The sequence below is a fragment of the Anolis sagrei genome, chromosome 2 (genome assembly GCF_037176765.1).
Source record: "Anolis sagrei isolate rAnoSag1 chromosome 2, rAnoSag1.mat, whole genome shotgun sequence".
In the NCBI taxonomy this organism is placed as follows: domain Eukaryota; kingdom Metazoa; phylum Chordata; class Lepidosauria; order Squamata; family Dactyloidae; genus Anolis; species Anolis sagrei.
Genome location: NC_090022.1, coordinates 77,582,547 through 77,602,090, shown reverse-complemented (window position 1 = coordinate 77,602,090; position 19,544 = coordinate 77,582,547). Strand labels below are relative to the sequence as shown.

Here is a 19,544-nt window from a genome sequence, read left to right as displayed (position 1 = left end):
TTCATGTAGATGTTGAACAACATGGGAGACAGTATTGAACCCTGAGGAACCCCACAAGACAAAGGTTGTGGGGTTGAGCAGGAGTCTCCCAGTAACACCATCTGAGACCGACCCTCGAGGAATGAGTGGAGCCACTGAAGAACAGTGCCTCCAAGACCCATCCCCGCGAGGCGTCCCAGAAGGATACCGTGATCGACGGTATCGAAGGCCGCTGAGAGGTCGAGCAGCACCAACAGGGACACACTCCCCCTGTCGAGCTCCCGACGCAGATCATCCACTAAGGCGACCAAGGCTGTCTCGGTACCATGCCCCGGCCTGAAGCCAGACTGTGCCGGATCCAGAAAATCCGTGTCTACCAAGAATGCCTGGAGTTGTGAGGCCACCACACGTTCCATGACTTTGCCCAAAAAGGAGAGATTGGAAACAGGCCGATAGTTGACGATAGTTGGTCTAAAGATCAAATTCAATGGGATGGCAGGAATGTTGACATGATGTTGTTGTTGTTTATTCATTCAGTCGCTTCCAACTCTTTGTGACCTTATGGACCAGCCCACAACAGAGCTCCCTGTCGGCCATCACCACCCCCAGCTCCTTCAGAGTCGAGTCAGTCACTTCAAGGATGCCATCCATCCATCTTGTCCTTGATCGGCCCCTCTTCCATTTCCCCCAGTATTATTGTCTTCTCCAAGCTTTCCTGCCTTCTCATGATGTGCCCAAAGTACTTCATCTTTGCCTCTAATATCCTTCCCTCCAATGAGAAGTCGGGCTTTATTTCCTGGAGTATGGACTGGTTGGATCTTCTTGCGGTCCAAGGCACTCTCAGAATTTTCGTCCAGCACCACAGTTCAAAAGAGTCTATCTTCCTTCTCTCAGCCTTCCTTATGGTCCAGCTCTCGCATCCATAGGTTACTACGGGGAATACCATTGCTTTAGCTATGTGAATCTTCATTGCTAGCGTGATGTCTCCATTCTTCACTATTTTATCAGGATTGGTCATTGCTCTCCTCCCAAGAAGTAAACGCCTTCTGATTTCCTGGCTGCAGTCTGCATCTGCAGTAATCTTTGCACCTAGAAATACAAAGTCTATCACTGCCTTCACGTTTTCTCCCTCTATTTGCCAGTTATCAATCAGTCTTGTTGCCATAATCTTGGTTTTTCTCTTACCATTTTTTCAAAAAGTCAAAGGGCAATAGGATATGAGCCTATTTTATACTGGAGATGAAAGAAAGTGGAAGGAAGACTTGATTCCCATAGGGTTCCTTCACATAAGACTCCTTGTATTTTAACCACACACAGCAACCACTGCGAACTCATTGCAAAGAAACACATCTGAAAACATATGGAAGCTATTTAGGTGCCATTGCCAGAACCAGCCTAACCAATGGTCAGAGTGAAGTAGTTTCCCGAAACAAATCTTGAAGCTCACGAAAGGACAGTTAAATGGCAGTATTTCCTTCATTGCTGTTATATTTTGTTGGCAAAGGTAGAGAAAGACATTTGGGTTGTGTTTAATAAAACACACACCCTACCATTAGCTTTTATACACATTGTGGGTGGGGTTAGTATCATCTGCCTCAGGCATCAAACTGTTTTGCTCTGGACTGGCACATTGGTTGTGCGCATGTTTGTACATGAATACACATTGATTGTAAAAGGTGGTCCGGATGGGATAAGCTTAAACTGGCTGAAGGAAATGAATGGAAATAGCAGCAGCCTGGCCTAAGGCCATGAAGTAACGAGAAGGAGGGGGAGAGTTATCAGGGTGAAGCAGCAGGAAGGGAAGGCAGTCACTGAGACTGAGGAGGAAGAACCACATGCAGAAGAAGAAGAAGAAGAAGAAGAAGAAGAAGAAGAAGAAGAAGAAGAAGAAAGATGTGGCTCCTGCACACGTAACAACTGTGTACCAAGTGTAATTTGGGCAGGCATTGCTTGCTTATCATATTGTAATGCTGCAGGAGCAAGAAAACCTGCCACTAGTGCTGGTAATTCCTTTTGTACGTAGTAAGATAAAGATAAAGGGTTTCCCCTGACATTAAGTCTATTTGTGTCTGATTCTGGGGGTTGGTGCTCATCTCTCAACCCAAAGAGCCAATGTTGTCCATAGACGCCTCCTAGTTCATGTGGCCAGCATGACTGAATGGAGGTTCGTTACCTTCCCACCATAGTGGTACCTAGTGATCTAATCACCTTTGCATGTTTTTGAACTGCTAAGTTGGCAGAAGCTGGGGCTAACAATGGGAGCTCACCCCACTCCCCAGATTCAAACCACCGACCTTTCAGTCAGCAATTTTAGTAGCTCAGTGGTTTAACCCACTGCACCACCAGGGGCTCCATATATTTGTGCTTATATAACCATTAAAGGAGTAAGAGGTCCTGCGGTCTCTTGTCACATCAGGCCTTTGGCTGATGTGAGAAGGAACAACCCTAAAGAAAAGTCTAGAGGAGGGACCTGCTGAAGAGGAAAGTAGAAGGTGAGGTTGTAGCAAGAGATGCTGAAAGCGAGGGGAAGCCTCAGATATGGCTGAAAAGGATTCACTTCTCTGGTTGGAAGAGCTAGAGAGCACTTTGGTGAGAATCCCTTGGTGCAATACAACCTGGCCAAAGTTGACCATAGAGTCACCCTGAAATATTCCTAGAGAGGTGTTCCCTAAGATTAAAAAGCACCAGCATTGTCATTATTTATGGTTTTTCATTTTGGCAGGGGGTCCTCTGCCCCTAGCCTCAGCAAATCTGAAGGGCTGGCTGTACAGCCCTTCCTTGGATTGGATGGCCCTTGTGGTCTCTTCCAAGTCTATGATTCTGTGATTCCTCCTCCTTCTCTTGCCTCTTTGCAGCCAGGGCTAGAGTGAATGGAGCCTCATCTGCAAGCAGCACTGCAGCCAGGCCCTTGCCGGCCCCAGGCAACCAAGGGGGATGTGGCCACAGCTCTGCCCTTGTCCATTCAGGGACTCAGTGGCACTGCCCTTCCTACCCTTCCTAAGCCTGGTCTGCCAGCAGTGGCGGCAACAGCAGTCAAATGGCTGTGCAAGGCAGAGGAAGGGGCAGAGGGGAGGGAGCGGGATCAGCTCAGCATGGCATGACGAGACGAGGCCCCCGGAGAAGTGAGCTATGTCCCTTATTGGTCACACTACATTTCTTTTTCATTAGCAGTTAAATGCAGACATGAGGGATCGGCACAGGTTCACTGGGCGCCTGCCGTGCAGCATTTCCTGCCGTGATGGATTAGACCCGGTGGAGACTGGGATGCCAAAGGGGGGCGGCTTCTTGTCAGCAGTGCCACCTGCTTGCAACCCTGATGCAGGGGGCACTGTGGGGATCATGATAGGAGTGGCAGGAAGAGAGAACCAGGACTTTGCTGAGGGCACTGGGGCGAGATGGGAAGGGCCATTCTTTGTGTGTCAGAACTGCGTTTCATGAATGGCTCTAGCAGCACCCGTATTCTCAATAGAATATCTATTGGGGGCTGTTTTCTTATTTAAGACTTGAATTTAAAAGGCACAAAAGTAATTTGGATCATTAGCTATTACAATGTTTGCAAAGTAGCCTGTTGCCTTTCCTTTCTCAACATGGGGGGAAAAACAGCTTGCCATAATGAAAACTAGAAAGGGTTCCGATATGTTTTATGATTATGTAGAAAAAGGTGGCACAGCAGGTTAAACCGCTAAGATGAAGAGCTTGCTGATCGGAAGGTCAGGGGTTCGAATCTGGGGGAGTGGGTGAGCTCCCACTGTTAGCCACAGCTTCTGTCAACCTAGCAGTCTGAAAACATGCAAATGTGAGTAGAAGGTAATGGCGCTCTCCATGGTAACAGCGCTGATGTTAACTGGTGAAGCTGAGAGGCTCAATGGCCCAATGGCAGACAGTGGACTCCATATCAGGGGTGTGGGAGATCAACTCTAAGGATATATCTTACATTGTAGAATGATGCCAGAGCCCCCAGTGGCACAGTGGATTAAACCACTGAGCTGCTGAACTTGCTGACCAAAAGGTCAGTGGTTCTAATCCAGGGAGTGGGGTGAGCTCCTGTTGTTAGCCCCAGCTTTTGTCAACCTAGCAGTTTGAAAACATGCAAATGTGAGTAGATCAATAGGTACTGCTTTTGTGGGAAGGTAATGACACTCCATGCAGTCATGCTGCCACATTACCTTGGAGGCATCTATGAACAATGCCAGCTCTTTGGCTTAGACATGGAGATGGGTACCACTCCCCAGAGTTGGACACAACCAGACTTAATGTCAAAGAGAAACCTTTACCTTTGCTTTTAGAAGAAAGTATGTTAACAAGTATTGCTTGACACAATCAAAATACAAGCCAATAGCTCCTGAAATTCTCTGCTCTGGACAACCATGAAATGTACAGGAGATGATTCCACTTGTCACTGTGGCAAGACTGAGTAAATACCATATACATATACTTATATATACATTGACCTCATGAATTAGTGAAGGGCAGGTTTAGAGACCAAAATTATGAATTTTGATATGACTCATGAATATATCAAGGGCCGTTCCACTGGGAGGGAAAAACACAAATTCCAACTTAGAGAGTCAGCACCCCATTTCCCAGGCATTCAAAAAGGTTATAAGCAGCACCGCAATAGAGAGAATAGAGGGAGTTGGTGCTTCTTTTAGATTCTCTCTGGACGGACTAAACCAGGCATGGGCAAACTTGGGCCCTCCAGGTGTTTTGGACTACAACTCCCACCATTCCTAACAGCCTCAGGCCCCTACCTTTTCCCCCTCAGCCGCTTAAGTGGCTGAGAGGGAAAAGGAAAGGGCCTGAGGCTGTTAGGAATGGTGGAAAGTGAAGCCCAAAATACATGGATGGCTGAAGTTTGCCCATGCCTGGACTAATCTGTCACCTTCATCATTCTACTCAGAGAAAGGCATGGGTCCTTTTAAATAAGAATGAAGGTACAAAACTTACAGGGTTTTTTGGATCAATTTTTTATTAAAAGTTTTAGACTTCTAAGTGAGTATACAGGGTTATAGAGCTGCCAAAGTGAAAAGTAGAGAGGACTTCTGTACATTCAATGATTATGTAGAAGACAGAATGCATTTGTTATACGTATATACTATCTTTCTTCCAATAAGTTCAAACAAACCTTGTGTGGTACATTAGGCTGAATTTGGTAGCAATTAATTCCCTGCAATAATTAATTCCTTGCAACTAATGAACTGTTGGGCAACCTGGGTTCAACAATACCATATTTCAAAAGAACAAAGAATAAAGTTACTTTATACATGTAAAGACTAACAGTGACTAGTTATTTTTGAAACTTAATTTTAAATAGCATTTTTTATATTTTATGCCATTTTTTCCTTTCAAAACTGTAATGGAAAATGGTAGAAAAGGGATGTGCAGTATAAAAAGTAATGCAATTAGTTGTTTTTCAACAGCACAAGCAATGGTAACTGACCAATTTGTAAGGCTGTAATGAGTAATGGAAAAATAACTTTTAATAAGTAATCTTCCAGATTGCGGCTGACCCAAGTTGGATTTTAGATGTGAATCTTCTCAATTCTAGCTAACTACGCTGCACTGGCTTTCTCCATGAAACCATAGCAGTATGAATTGCATTTATTGGTTTTGTCAGCCTATCAGATGATGACACTATCATCTACCACAAAGGCAAGGGTTGGATTTAAGACAGAGGAATAGGAATCTAAATCTGAACAACAGGCCTGTCTGTATATCACAACAATACATAGGTTGTTCACTTGTCTCTACTGGAAACTGCAGAATATTTACAGCCTAACTGTGAAGAGAAGACTACAAGTTCATCCAGGAACATGTGGAGAATGCCAGCAAATGGATTAGATGAGATAGGGGCTGTTTGTTGTTGTGTATCTTCAAGTTGTTTCCAATCTATGGTGACCCGAAAGTGAACCTATCAAAGGGGTTTCTGGGTCAGACTTGTTCAGAAGAGATTGGCCATTGGGTGGTGTATCTGATGTACTTCTTTTACTTTCATTTACATTCTGTATGTCACCTTTATACAATAAATATTTTAAAGAAGAAGCAGATATTAGCCATTGCCTTTTTCTGAGGCTGAGAGAGTGTGGCTTGCCCTAGATCACCCAGTGGGTTTCCATGGCTCAACAGAGAATTTTAACTCTATGTTCCAATTGTTACAAGCCAAATCACAATGTCACTACTCCCAAAGACTGCTATAGCAGTGCTCATTTTTGTTCTGAGACATCAAATACCCAACCAAGTGTAACTGGAAATGCATATGCAGCCGAAATTGTAACTGTCCTGTTTGGAGTGTGTGTGCATCCAAATACCAAAGTAACTAATAGCATTTGTGGTGTAGTAGTGTACATGCTCATTCACCTTTATCATCAGTGATAAAGCAGATATCGGGCCCTTCTACACTGCCAGAGGCGGCCCTAGGTAATTTTCAAAGGTAAGCAAACAGTATTTTGCCCCCCCCCCCCCCCAACCAATCATTGATATATATTTTCTGTTTGTCATGGGAGTTCTCTGTGCCATATTTGGTTCAATTCCATCATTGGTGGAGTTCAGAATGCTCTTTGATTGTAGGTGAACTATACATCCCAGTAACTACACTTGCCGCACTTGCTCCCTTGCCTGACCCACTTTGGGTCCGGAGGTGTGCCTGAAGACCGGAGGTGTGCACCAAAAGTCACCTCTTCTTCTGACTTTCTCCTCAGCCATTGGGACCGAGAGAGAGAGAGACAGAGAGACAGAGAGACAGAGAGACAGAGAGAGACAGAGGTGGAGATGCCCATCTTTCCTGAAGGTAGGCGCAAAAACAAAGGAGGGAGCGGAGGTGGGAGATACCGCCAGCCGGAGGGGCTCTCTCTCTCTCTCTCTCTCTTGGTCCCAATGGCTGAAGAGAAAGTCAGGAGAAGAGGTGACTTTGGTACGCACGCTGAGGTCTTCAGACACGCCTCCGGGCCCGAAGCGGGCCAGACGCACCGGCTCCAACCCTTGGCCCACCCGCGGATTGGGGAAAGGAGAGGAGCCTGGTGGAGCGCCGGGGGATCGGGAAAGGGAGCCGGTCATGGGGAAGGGATCGAACGCGGAGAACAATTGAGCGCCGGCTCTGCTCGCGCACCCAGTGGCTGGGTGGAGTAGGAACAAGAGGGGCTAGGTGAGGCTCAAGGGCCCGGCCCCTTTGGGAAGAGGATTGCCCGGCAGCGAGGCAAGAAAGCCGAGGCTCCCCCCGGACTGCTAGGGCTGTTGTGAGCTGAGGGGGCGCTATTCAAGTGGCGGTCAAGGGGCATTTACAGAGACGCCTCTGTGCCCCTGGCAAAAAAAGTGTTCTGAGACCGCTTACTTCGCATAATGGACGAGCCACCCCTGCATAAAATCCAGTTCAAAGCAAATAACCTGTATGTTATGTAGAAGGATCCATAGAACTGTATAAAGTACCCACAGAGGCGGCCCTAGGTAATTTTCAACAGTAAGCAAACAGTATTTTGGCGCCCCCCAACCAATCATTGATATATATTTTCTGTTCATCGTGGGAGTTCTGTGTGCCATATTTGGCACAACTCACACATGTCAAGGTCTATTCCCCCCCCCCCCCCCAAGAGCGCCTCAAGAGTGCCCCTGGGCAAAATCAACTATACTGCAAATGCTTACTTTGCGTAATGGGTTGAGCCACCCCTGAGTACCCATAATTATTATTGTGACACCACCTCTAAGAAGCATTGACTTTAAGGAGTCTGCCTTTGACTTTTGCCTCTGGGAATATTTGGTGGAACATAGATGCAACTAATGAAAGTACCGTTGGGACCTTCCACTGTCTTTACTCCCACTGCTATTTCGAAGACTGAGGTGCCTTCCACACTGTCCTTATATCCCAGGATCTGATCCCAGGTTATCTGCTTTGAACTAGATTGCAAAATTCTCCACTACCATATAATCTGGGATAATCAGATAATCTGGGATCAGATACTGAGGCCCCTTCTACACAACTTTGTAAAATCCAGATTATCTGATTTGAACTGGAGAATATGACAGTGTAGACTCAGATAATCCAGTTCAAAGCAAGCAATGTGGATTATCTGCTTTGATAATTTAAATTATATGGCAGTGTGGAAGGGGAATGAGAAGATGACCACCTGAGCTGCTTGTGTGGACAGCATTGTGGGCAAGAATGCCTGCTGCAGTCACTTTCATTAATGTTACAAACCAATTAACTGTGTAATTAGTTCAGGTCCCCACAGAGCTGCCTTTGCCTTGATTACAGTGAAGGGAAGAATGAAGCCTTTCTCTTCAACTGAAAAAAGTTTGATCGTGGGTCTAGTGACCAGAGGAGCAACAGCACCATAACTTGAGACAGAGAATGAAGGACTGTAACCTCAGCAAGGAATTGGTTAGATTTACTGCAGTAGTTGACAACAGGATATGTCCCATCCCGTCTCGTGAATTTGGCAAAAGAGTAGTTTTCAAAAAAGATTTTTTCAGGCTAAAATGAAGTGTACATGAAATGTGTTCTTTTTTTTAAAGGTGAATTGAGCTCCAGATACCTTCTAATGCATTACGTAAACTTTGAATTGGGGGGGGGGGGGGGGGGACAGGGTTGATTGTGTGCATTGTAACAATATTGGAGGGGCTGTAAACTTTAATGATGGGAGGGGGAGCCAATTGCAAGAGCCACTGAAGTTGATACCCCCCCCCCCCAATCTGTGGGAGTCTCCACAGGACCTATGGCAGAATCCTGAATGATCCTGGCTTACCATTATGCTGGTTTCTAATTCCTTCCTCTCTGTCTACCCTGTCCAGGTGCCCAGCAAAGTGCCACAGTTCCCATCCCCGTGCCTGGCTCCACCGCTGACCTCCCTCATTTCCTTCTGGAACCTGAGGATGTTTATATTGTCAAGAATAAACCAGTGACATTGGCCTGCAAGGCTGTGCCTGCCACCCAGATTTACTTCAAGTGCAACGGGGAGTGGGTGCACCAGGGCGACCACATCATACAACGCAGCAAGGACAAAAGCACTGGTGAGTGATGGAAAGGGAGTCGGGGAATGGCAACCTTTGTGAGAGAATGGTAGAGCATTAGTTTCCATTCTAGCACTAACATCGAGTTCAAACCAACTTAACTCAGAGTGTGAAAATGTTCCTTTTTTGGACTACATCTCTCACAGGTTCTCAAGTCAGGATAGCTATTGATCATGCTGGCTGGGGGATTCTGGGAGTTGCAGTCAAAAAAAGAATTTCCCCAAGATATGCTTTAACTGTAATGGATTTTTACAAAGAATCCCAAGAACTGTACTTTGATGAGAGTGTTGAGTGATAAAAATCACTTTCAGGAAAGGAGTCAAGTATTAAACTAGCTGAGTTACAATGTGCAGATAAATGTATGGTGCTGTGGAGCTCACACAAGATGTGTTCGATATCTCCTTGTCCACATATAGTAAAATACTGGCAACAGGATCCCTCAGGTTCAATCCTACAAAGGCAGGATGAAATCTTTTCGTGTCGGTTCCACTGATAGTTAGATCTCAACACATCATCCTAACCAGAACAAGATTCAGACTGAAGGTTGAGAAAACGTAACAAGAAAGATGGAAAAGTCAAGATTCCCTTTTAAAAAATCCACCTCTGTTGGTTCTTGTTCCATGTTCTCTTTATTTGCTGTTCTGTGAATAAAGATAAAAATAGTACCAGGGTCACAGCTGGCCCTTGGGAGGTACTGTCAACTGAGGAGGCTTACAATAGGTAGGTGAGGCCAGGCCTTTTTGCTATTCTACAGCCTTTGTACATGAAAAACCAACCAACCAGAGTCCTGCACTATAATGACAAAAATTCTGTAGCTTCAAAATTTGAATTCTGTGATTGAGGTTGATTATGCAAATGTCTGTAGGTTTTTTTGTACTTTACATAATTGGTAGTAGTTACAATTTTGCATAATTTATTCTGTTTCTGTAATCATGGAGAAGAGAAAGAATGTATTCAGTGCACTAAAGCCCTTACCCTGATTATGAAAAATCATATTCAGCAAGCCCTTTGGTCCCTGAGAATTGCCAATATACCTATTTGCAACTCTAAGAGTTTATAAAGCTGTTTAACAATTCACAATGAAAGCTGAGATTAACAGGAAGTTAAATTTTGCACTTCGTCCTTATAATAATATAACAATAACTTTATTTTTGTACCCCGCCTCCATCTCTCTGAAGGGACTCGGGGCGGCTTACATGGGACCAAGCCCAATCACCACAGTTAAAATGCATATCAACAGTATAAAACAAAATAAAACAAAAACATTATAACAATATATAAAACAGGTATCCCTGAACTCCAGTTTAGGTTCAGCTATGAATCAAGCATGAACATGATTTCCATTTTTTTCCCAGTTTTCAGCTGTATTAGTCTCTTACAGCATAAAAAGGAAGAATGATGGGGGTGGGGAAGAAAAAATGTAGCAGCATCTTGAAGACTATTATGCATAAGCTTTTGAGGAAATAAACCCACTTTCTTGGTTGCATTCTGTACTGCATCAGAAGAAGTGAAAAAAGCTCATGCAAAAATAAAAAATAGCTAGCATTAAAATGCTGCTACATTTTTCTTCTTCTTCTTTTTCTTCCCTCATCCTTCTTGCAAATGCAAACATAGAAATAACAGGACAACCAAGTCAAGTAATTAATCTTTGGAAATATATTGTTTTGAAATTGATATAATTGTAATGAGAACCAGTTCTAGAAAAGAAATATGATTTGGAAATGTGGATGGTTGGTAAATTAGTGTATAATGAATGGTATATTTGGTATAGATATAGAGAATTAACAATGGTTTTGTTTTGTTGTGAGTTTTGCTTATCATATTTTGTTCACTTTTGTTTTTGACTTTGTTGTTTAGTTTGAAATTTGATATCCTTGGATAGATAGATAGATTTATGGAAGTAACTCCCCATTTAGCACCTTCAGGCTGTTTTAAGACAACTTCCAACATTCTCTTAATTTTTTACACCTTCACAGATATGCAGTGTATACAGTGCTGCCTAGTGAGCAATTTCACCATGTGATCTTTCTTTCCTTTCCTTTCCCTCTTGCTCCTGTGTCCCTTGGTGCTTTGACAGACCTGCCGCTTATGGAGGTACGGATTGACATCTCACGGCAGCAAGTGGAGAAGATCTTTGGCTTAGAAGAGTATTGGTGCCAGTGCGTTGCCTGGAGCACTTCTGGCACCACCAAAAGCCAGAAAGCCTATGTGCGCATTGCTTGTGAGTGGCATTTTGTTTATCTGCCTAACTACTCCAGGAGGCCCATCTAGGATCTCTGATCATCGACAATCCCTACCCACAAGCCTTATGATCATTATCTTCCAATTTAACTTCCCTCCCAGCCAGGGCACCCAATACCATTGGTGGTTATATTGGATGAGCCATGACCCAAATATTAGAATATTAATATGCTGAATATTAGAATATGACAATAGGCCTTTTGGGTAATGAACATGTGGACACTGGTGTTGACCAGATGCCAACAGGTCTGTGGTAACAGAGGAGTAGTTTCATGTGACAAGGGGGTCTATGCAGTTATCAAATTGAGCTTCTCTTCTTTCTAGATCTGCGGAAGAACTTTGAGCAGGAGCCTCTGGCCAAAGAGGTCTCAATTGAGCAGGGGATTGTACTGCCTTGCCGACCTCCAGAGGGGATCCCACCGGCTGAAGTGAGTACTGGTCCCATAGACTTGTTTCTGGGACAGTAATACAAAGGCATGGCATAGATTGGGCCAAAGCCCCAAGTAGTTTGACAGGCATCATCACACATGATATGCACACACTAGCCTCCAGTTATCTCCCACTTCCCTGGCTTTGCCATCCTGCAACAGCTGCAGAATATCTGGGTTGGATTTGTGGCAACTCTTGCCTGACATATTGGCCATCTCTGCTTGATTGACTCCAGCTTATCTGTCTGCAGAGCTCATTAACTCACATTTTTTAGCCCCCCTCCCTGCCCTTCTGACTGACGTGTCAGTCTCTCACTAGATCAGTGCCAGGACATGTTTCCCTCTGAGACATCTTCAGAGACAGTGTCCTTAAAGGCAGAGTGCCACAACCCTCCTGACTTATGCATGGCTTATGTCTCCTGAAGGTCGAGTGGCTACGCAATGAAGAGCTTGTGGACCCAGCCCTGGACCCCAATTTCTATATCACCCTAGAGCACAGCCTAGTGCTGAAGCAGGCTCGCCTGGCAGACACGGGCAACTATACCTGTGTGGCCAAAAACATTGTGGCTCGACGTCGTAGCTCATCTGCTGCTGTCACTGTCTATGGTAGGGACTCATCAGGGGAGAAAAATGGGGACCAGTGGGGAACAGCAATCTCTTCTTAAGCAATTTCTTCTTAAATGGGTTGGGATGTGTGCAGCCTGTCATGGTCTAAGCCCCAGATATTGGATTAGTTTAGATTGGAGTTGGCGAAATTAGTTATGCAGCCTTCCCTAACTTAACACCCTTCAGATGTCTTGGATCTCCCATCATTCTTAGCTAATATGACCATTGGTGGGAGATGTACTCTAACATACCTGGAGGACAACAGATCTGGGAAGCTTGAGTTCTCAAGCACCAGTTATTTTGGGGTGTGATGTTAAAGGAATTGTGCTAGGAATATACCTTGTATCTTGGAGGGAAATTGTTTTGAATGAGATACATGGAGTATAAGAACTCCAGGCATAGGGGAAGGGTATTGCTGAAGTAAGCAGGGAGCAAAGATTCTTCTGCAGAATCCCACAGAGGAAAACTGCATGACCCTCTCCTCCCCACTCCTCCAAGTGTCCACCCCTTTGCTTGTGACTCCTCTTGCATATGCCCCCATGTTTTCCTGTGTATTCTCCCAAAACTGTGCATACACAAAAGGGAAGTGCAAATCCCAGAGCCAGTCATCTTACTCCTCCCCAAAGTCCCAAAGGGCTCAACTTCTCCTAACCTCGAAGTCACTCTGCTCCAGATGCGGGAGGCTGCCTCCACTCAGCTCTTGGCCCTCCCAGCCATTGGCCCTGTCTCTTGAGAGCTCTAGCTGATGCTGTCCCTTCCCCCCAGTGAATGGTGGCTGGTCGACGTGGACGGACTGGTCACCCTGCAGCACCAGCTGTGGACGGGGCTGGCAGAAGCGGAGCCGGAGCTGCACCAACCCAACGCCACTCAACGGGGGGGCCTTCTGTGAGGGTCAGAATGTGCAGAAAAGTTCCTGCGCCACCCTGTGCCCAGGTACCGCCCCTGCCCATGGCTGTGCACTTACTCCCACAACTCTTGTTTGCTGTACTCACTTTCACCCCCTAAGCCAGGACTAGGAAGAACTTGTTAACCCTCCAGCTATTGATGACCTACCATTACTTCTTCCATTTGAACTGCTGTGAATTGGGATGAAAAATGCATGAGAGTGATAGGTTCCTCAGGCCAAACATAAGAATTTGCTCATAGTTCACACTAAAAATAATGCTTGGGAGTAAAGCCACAATAATCCCAGACTAGGCTGAGCTGTACACTTTTGCTCAAGTTTTTCACTCACATTTCCTAAAGATCCTTTTTGTTTTGGCTCTGGGTGCAGAATGAGTGGTCTCCTCCTTCACAGGGCTCTACCCATAGGACATTGGTCATCAGGGCACCCTTGCCTTTGTCCTTTCGCAAGATCAACCCTTCTTAATTGACTATGAATCCAGAATGGTTTTGTGTGTGTCTGAGACTGATCTTTCTGTGTCTTCTTTCATCTCTGTTTGAACCAATACTCACTCCCTGCCTTGGGCAGCCATCCTTTGCCTTGCCTCCCCACCATCTATCTGTCTTCCCCACATCCACCCATGTGTCTGTGTTTGTTCCCCTTCCCATCTCTGAGCCATTGTTCTTCTGAGGCATGTGGGAAGGACTCCCTTTCATAGTTTAGGTGGTTTCTGTGGCTGTCAGTAGGCCAACCACAAGCTCTGCAGTCCCAGTCCCTCTTCTCCCAATGTATCCCAACAGTGTTTTAAGTCCCTTGAAGTTACTTCAATCGTTTGAGTAGAGAAAGAGAGAGAAAGATGCTGGGGTAGAGGGAGGAGCTAGGATGTTGGTGAGTGGAGGAATAAAAGGACAGAGAGAGAGTCCCCTTGTGAAATTGCAAACACTCCTTTGGTTTGTATTGTGGTTTGTCTAAGCCTTTCTACTGCCTCCTGTCCTATCTGACAGTGCCTGGTGGTTGGGCATCCTGGAGCATATGGTCTGTGTGTGGTGCAGACTGTACACACTGGCGTAGTCGTGAGTGCTCGGATCCAGTGCCCCGGAATGGTGGAGATGAGTGCCAGGGGCCTGAACTGGAGACCCGCAACTGCACCAGTGAATTGTGTTCTCATGGTGAGTCTCTGTCGCTTCTATCATATTTGAAAAGAGAGAGAGAGACCTGGGGTTGAGATGGAAAAGATGGGGTATAAGGGGAATGGTGGAGTGGGGAAAGATAAAAGAGGGGACATCTGCATATATCTTGCATATGCTTGTTTATGTGTCAAGGTTCCGAGTAAGAAATAACTATTATAGTCTCAATCAGTACTGTCAAACTTGTGGCCCTCCAGGTGCTTTACATTTCCGCTCCTAGAATTCCTGGTCATTAGACAAGCTGTCTAGGGCTTCTGGGACTTGGAGTTCCAAACATCTGGAGGGCCACAAGTTTGACACCTCTGGTCTAAATAGAAATACAATACCACTCATCAGAGTGAGAAAGACAGTGGGCCAAGGGACCTGTATGCTTGCTCTCTCTGGTCTCTGGGTGCTGTTAAAAAGTGCCTTTCATGCATCACACAGAAAGACAAAGAGGGGGGGGGGGCTTCCACTGATGCCATTCTTCTTGTTTTTAATTGCTATCAAGTTGAATTCAACTTGTGACTACCCTATGAATGGGAGACCTCCATAAAAACCTTTCATCAACTGCCCCTCTAAGGTCTCCATTCACTGAATCTATCCATCTGAAATGTGGTCTTCCCCCTTTCCTTCTGCCTTCTACCTTACATAGCATTATTATCTTTTCTAGAGAGTAACTTCTTTTCATCTTGGCTTCTAGGGAGAGTTCAGGCTTGAATTTTGATTCAGGTCCAGGCTTTTTGGCTAACAGCATCCCCTTGTATGAACCTGCTCAGACCCTGAGATCTTCAGGAGAGGCCCCTTTTTCAGTCTCACCTCCATCTCAAGCTCAATAGGTGGGAATGAAAAAGTGGTCTTTCCTCCTCAGTGGCTGCCCCTCGACTCTGGGACTCCCTGCCCAGGGAAGGCAGGATGGCCCCCTCACTGCTGTTCTTCTGGCTGCAGGCTAATACCTTTTATTCAGGTGATTTTATATGTTTTTATGGATGTAATCTGAATTGTTTTTAATACTAATGATGTTTAATGCTATTTTAATATTTGCATATTTGTATATTTATTTTATGCTGATTTTTTATGTTAAGCCTCTTTGAGTCTCCTTCAGGAGAGATAAAGCGGGGTATAAATAAATATTATAATAATAATAATAATAATAATAATAATAATAATAATTTGCTTTAGGAACCATTTATTTGTATTTTTAGCAATCTACAGCATTCATAAATCTCATCTCCAGCATCAGATTTTAAATGAATTGATTTTCTTCCTATTAGCTTTCTTCATTGTACAGCTTTCACAACTACACATAGAAATGGGAAATACAATGGCATGGAGAATTCTAATTTTAGTATTCAATGATATATCTTTACACGTCTTGCCTAGTTCCTTCTTAGCTGCCCTTCCAAGTCCTGTTCTTCTGATTTCTTGACTGCAATAAATGACTGAGCAAAGACATGGAGAATCTTGAACTATTTCAATGTTTTATCATCTGTTTAAAGTCATGTAGGTCATCTATTCTCATTATTATTATTATTATTATTATTATTATTTGTTAATGTTCAATTGTCTTTGCATGTTCTTCCTTCATTTCCTTCAGTAATCATTCCAGGTCTTTGCTATTTTCTGTTTATAGGATGGTATCATCTGCATATTTTAAATTGTTGATTTCCTTCCTCCCATTTAGTATTGTGTCCTGATGGTAGCCTCTTGTCCTGGGTACATATTACACACCAGGACAATTAAATATTGTGACACACCCCCATTTCTTTAAAGTGATATATAGCTTTTCATGATCTAAACAATCAAAGGGTTTGCTGTAATCATAGACTGATTTTCTTTGGAAATTCTTTGGTGTGTTCCATTATCCAACATTTATTTGCGATATGGTCCCTAGTGCCTCTTCCTTCCTGATCTTGGCTTGGACATCTGTCATCTTTTCCTACATATATGTTAAAAATTGTTGCAGAATTTTGCTTGTTGAGAAATGAATGCAATGGTCCTATGGTCATTGCAATCTCTGGTGCCTCCTTTCTTGGGGACTTCAGTGTAAATTGAGTGTTTCCAATCAGTTTTGTTTTTCATGTTTGTTGACAGATTCTGTGTCCGTAGACTGATGCAGCTCAATCAGCATACCTTCCCATTTTTCAACTATAATGGCAAAGGGGGGAATTAAAATATAGAAGGACTTTGGGAGGAATATGTTATTTTGGAGAAAGACAGAAGTTGCAGCTCAGCTGTGCACTATTTGACAGTGTTTCTTGTTTAGACCTGGGGGCTTTTTTCTCTTTAGACAGGGTCTGTGCCTGGCTGCTCTTCAACAGAGGACAGCTCTCTGGCAGCCTTTCAAGGAGAGGGCACCTTCATACAGGAGACCTCCCTCTGATCTATGTAATGTAGGCCAAGTGATGGCCCCCGTGTGTGTATGTATCTCCCCTGAGTTTGCTGAATCTTCTGAGTGGAAAATGGGGAGAAGGAGAGAGGGGCCTCTTGTTGCTGTCTGAGCTGACTTTCATTCCTGGCTGATTGAGATGTAAGGGCACTGAGGCCTGTCAGCTCTACTCTGCCCATCCGTCCGCATAGGAACTAGCAGCCGTCTGCCGAGCACAGATGGAATCGCCGCTGTCTAGTTTAGCATTGCCCAGCAGCCATAAGGCACCAACCCAAGAACCCACCTTGGCAATGACACCCTCTTCTTCCCAAGCCTGGCAGCCTGTACCTCCATACCCCCCCCCCCCCCTTCCACAGGGCCCATTGCTCCAAGGGGAATCTACAACCCTCTCCCCAAAGATACGTCCTTCCCCTCCCAAGATCACAGCCCAGCATGTGTCAGCCTAGCAAGCCGCCTGTTGGCCCTCCAGGGCCGTAGAGCTCTGCGCTGGCATGCCAGGGTGGGAGAGTGAGTGACAGGTCCCATCCTGGCTCATTAACCATCTTAGCTTGTTGGGCCTCCTAGGGGTTTTCTCTTCCTTTTACATCACATTAACCATTCTCATAGTTGAAATGAAGCAAAGTCCCCCTTGCCCTCCCAGAGGAAGTGAACCTGACAGTTTGGCTCAGCTGCTGGTGGGGGCAGCAGTGGGATCCAGCAGGGACAGCAGGCCAGAGTGCTGGCTCCCATAAAACGATCTCTCTTTTCCTCTCCCCTCCCCTTCACCCCACAAACACACATACACTCCATACACACTTTGCACATATGTTCCCTTATAAACTAGGCTAATGCATGCATGACTGGTTGTTCTTTTAACACAGAAACATTGCTGTCACATATATAGAAGACCTGCATCTTTTACTTCTGCTCCCTCTGTTCTTTACTTCCCATTCGGTTCATATGTGCCACTTTGTTGCCCATCTGTCTGCCTGTTTGTGTGGTTACCTCTAAAAAGGACAGTCTTCCATCTTCATGGGAAGGCAAGCGACCGTCACAGACATAAACAAGAGATGGTGGATGCGGAAGGGCAATTACAATACAATTCCTATATCTGCAGAGGTTCCATCCCAATACTCCCTGTGGGTACTGAAATTATGGATAATTGGAAACCCTATATTTGACTAAACCTGAGAAGAAAGCATACTATATCACTGCACTGATTAATGTAGAAAGGCCACCAACATTTCCAAGGGGGATTATTTTTGACAGAGTTGATAAGTGAAATCTTGGTTATTGAATCCATAGGAAAAGATACATACAATATTCTTTTTACCTATTTAAGATTATATGTTTGTACTTTAAAAATACTACCAGATGGGAGAGAAAAGGGTCTTTCTAAAACCTATTTTCTATAACATTTGTTACCACAACACCTTTCTAGTAAAGACACATTGCAGATGGCAATACACATTCTCCTCTCCATTTCTGAAAGACACATAAATATCTAGCTACCTTGCAAAAATTGAAACCAAAAATAATATCCAAGGGGGCTTTTGGGTCAAAACAATGCACACAGAGCACCATGCTTCTTGTGGTATAGGTGAACCATGATTCCCAGACTGTTTAACTATGTGTGTGGGGAGTGGTGGTTAAAAATGGGTCATATTAGAGGAGTCTCTGGGGAGTGCAAGCAGCCTGCAGGCCACATGTTGCCCTCTCCTTTTATAGAAAATTAAGCATAACAAATGCTGCTAAAATGCCATCTGCTTGTTCTTCAATTTCATTTTGATTGTATCTAAGTTTAAGACAGCTGACCCTGCTGAGAATTAGGTCTCCCCCTCTAGCAAGAAAACCAGACACCCACCCACCCCAAAATTCAAGTGGGGGGCCCTGTGTCATGCTCTCCAAGTCACTTCCTGTCCAAGATAGACTTTTCACTGCTCTAAGGTGTAAGGGAGGGTGGGAAAAATCAAAGGAAACTGCGCTCAAAAAGAAGGCGACTGAAAATATTGTTCTCCTGTTCCTCTTAAATGGGGAGGGCAGGACAGGACAGGATTCAGATTTATTTATTTATTTATTTATTTATTATTTGCGATGTTTGTATACCGCCCTTCTCAACCCTGAAGGGGACTCAGGGTGGTTCACAGTGTTGGCAACAATTCAATGCCATTAAAAAATCAGTATAAAACATTAAAATTGATCCTCCCCTAAAAATCATTAAACATGATTAAACACATCACATAAAATAACATCACCTATCGCACAGAGACATAGCCATTGTCGTAAACAGCCCTGGGTCATTGCACTTTCAACTTTCACTTTGACTTTAAATATTCCTGTGATGGGCTGAACACTTGGTTCCACAGCCAGGTCTCCTAAAGTTCAGGAGGGAGAAGGCCAACCCGATCTCACTCAGGAGTTCCACAGTCGTGGGGCCACCATCCCCACCAGCCCTCATCCCCACCAGCCACACTTGTGAGACCGGTGGGGCCGAGAGCAGGACGTCCCCGGAAGATCTTAATCTGCGAACTGGTTCATAGAGGGAGATACGTTCGGACAGATTCCATTCCCTAGAGACATTTGGAGGTTTAGTATTCTCCTCCAGAAAGAGATGCTATTATTTTGCACGTTGGCTCAGCTTGGACTTCTCTGTTCTCCTGCTTCCCTCCATAGGGACTGGTGGCTCGGAGGATGTGGCTCTGTATGTCGGCCTGATTGCTGTAGCTGTTTGCCTGGTGCTGCTGCTCCTGGTGGTAACCCTTGTCTATTGCCGCAAGAAAGAAGGCTTGGATTCGGATGTGGCTGACTCGTCTATCCTCACAGCTGGCTTCCAGCCAGTCAGCATCAAGCCCACTAAAGCAGGTGAATGTCAA

The 19,544-nt window shown here is 44.8% G+C and overlaps 1 protein-coding gene across 3 annotated transcripts in view; it reads left to right on the top strand.

Moving 5' to 3' along the window:
* UNC5A (unc-5 netrin receptor A) overlaps positions 1-19,544 on the top strand; it is a 144,670-nt gene that overhangs the window by 99,690 nt on the left and 25,436 nt on the right. Inside the window, exons 2-8 of one of the 3 annotated variants that reach the window (XM_060765614.2) lie at positions 8,761-8,979; positions 11,057-11,200; positions 11,545-11,648; positions 12,074-12,254; positions 13,020-13,187; positions 14,142-14,306; positions 19,345-19,533. In XM_060765614.2, the coding sequence (XP_060621597.2) occupies positions 8,761-8,979; positions 11,057-11,200; positions 11,545-11,648; positions 12,074-12,254; positions 13,020-13,187; positions 14,142-14,306; positions 19,345-19,533 (1,170 nt within the window). The remainder of the gene's footprint in view (positions 1-8,760; positions 8,980-11,056; positions 11,201-11,544; positions 11,649-12,073; positions 12,255-13,019; positions 13,188-14,141; positions 14,307-19,344; positions 19,534-19,544) is intronic. The other 2 variants (XM_060765615.2, XM_060765616.2) reach the window with 2 other exon arrangements.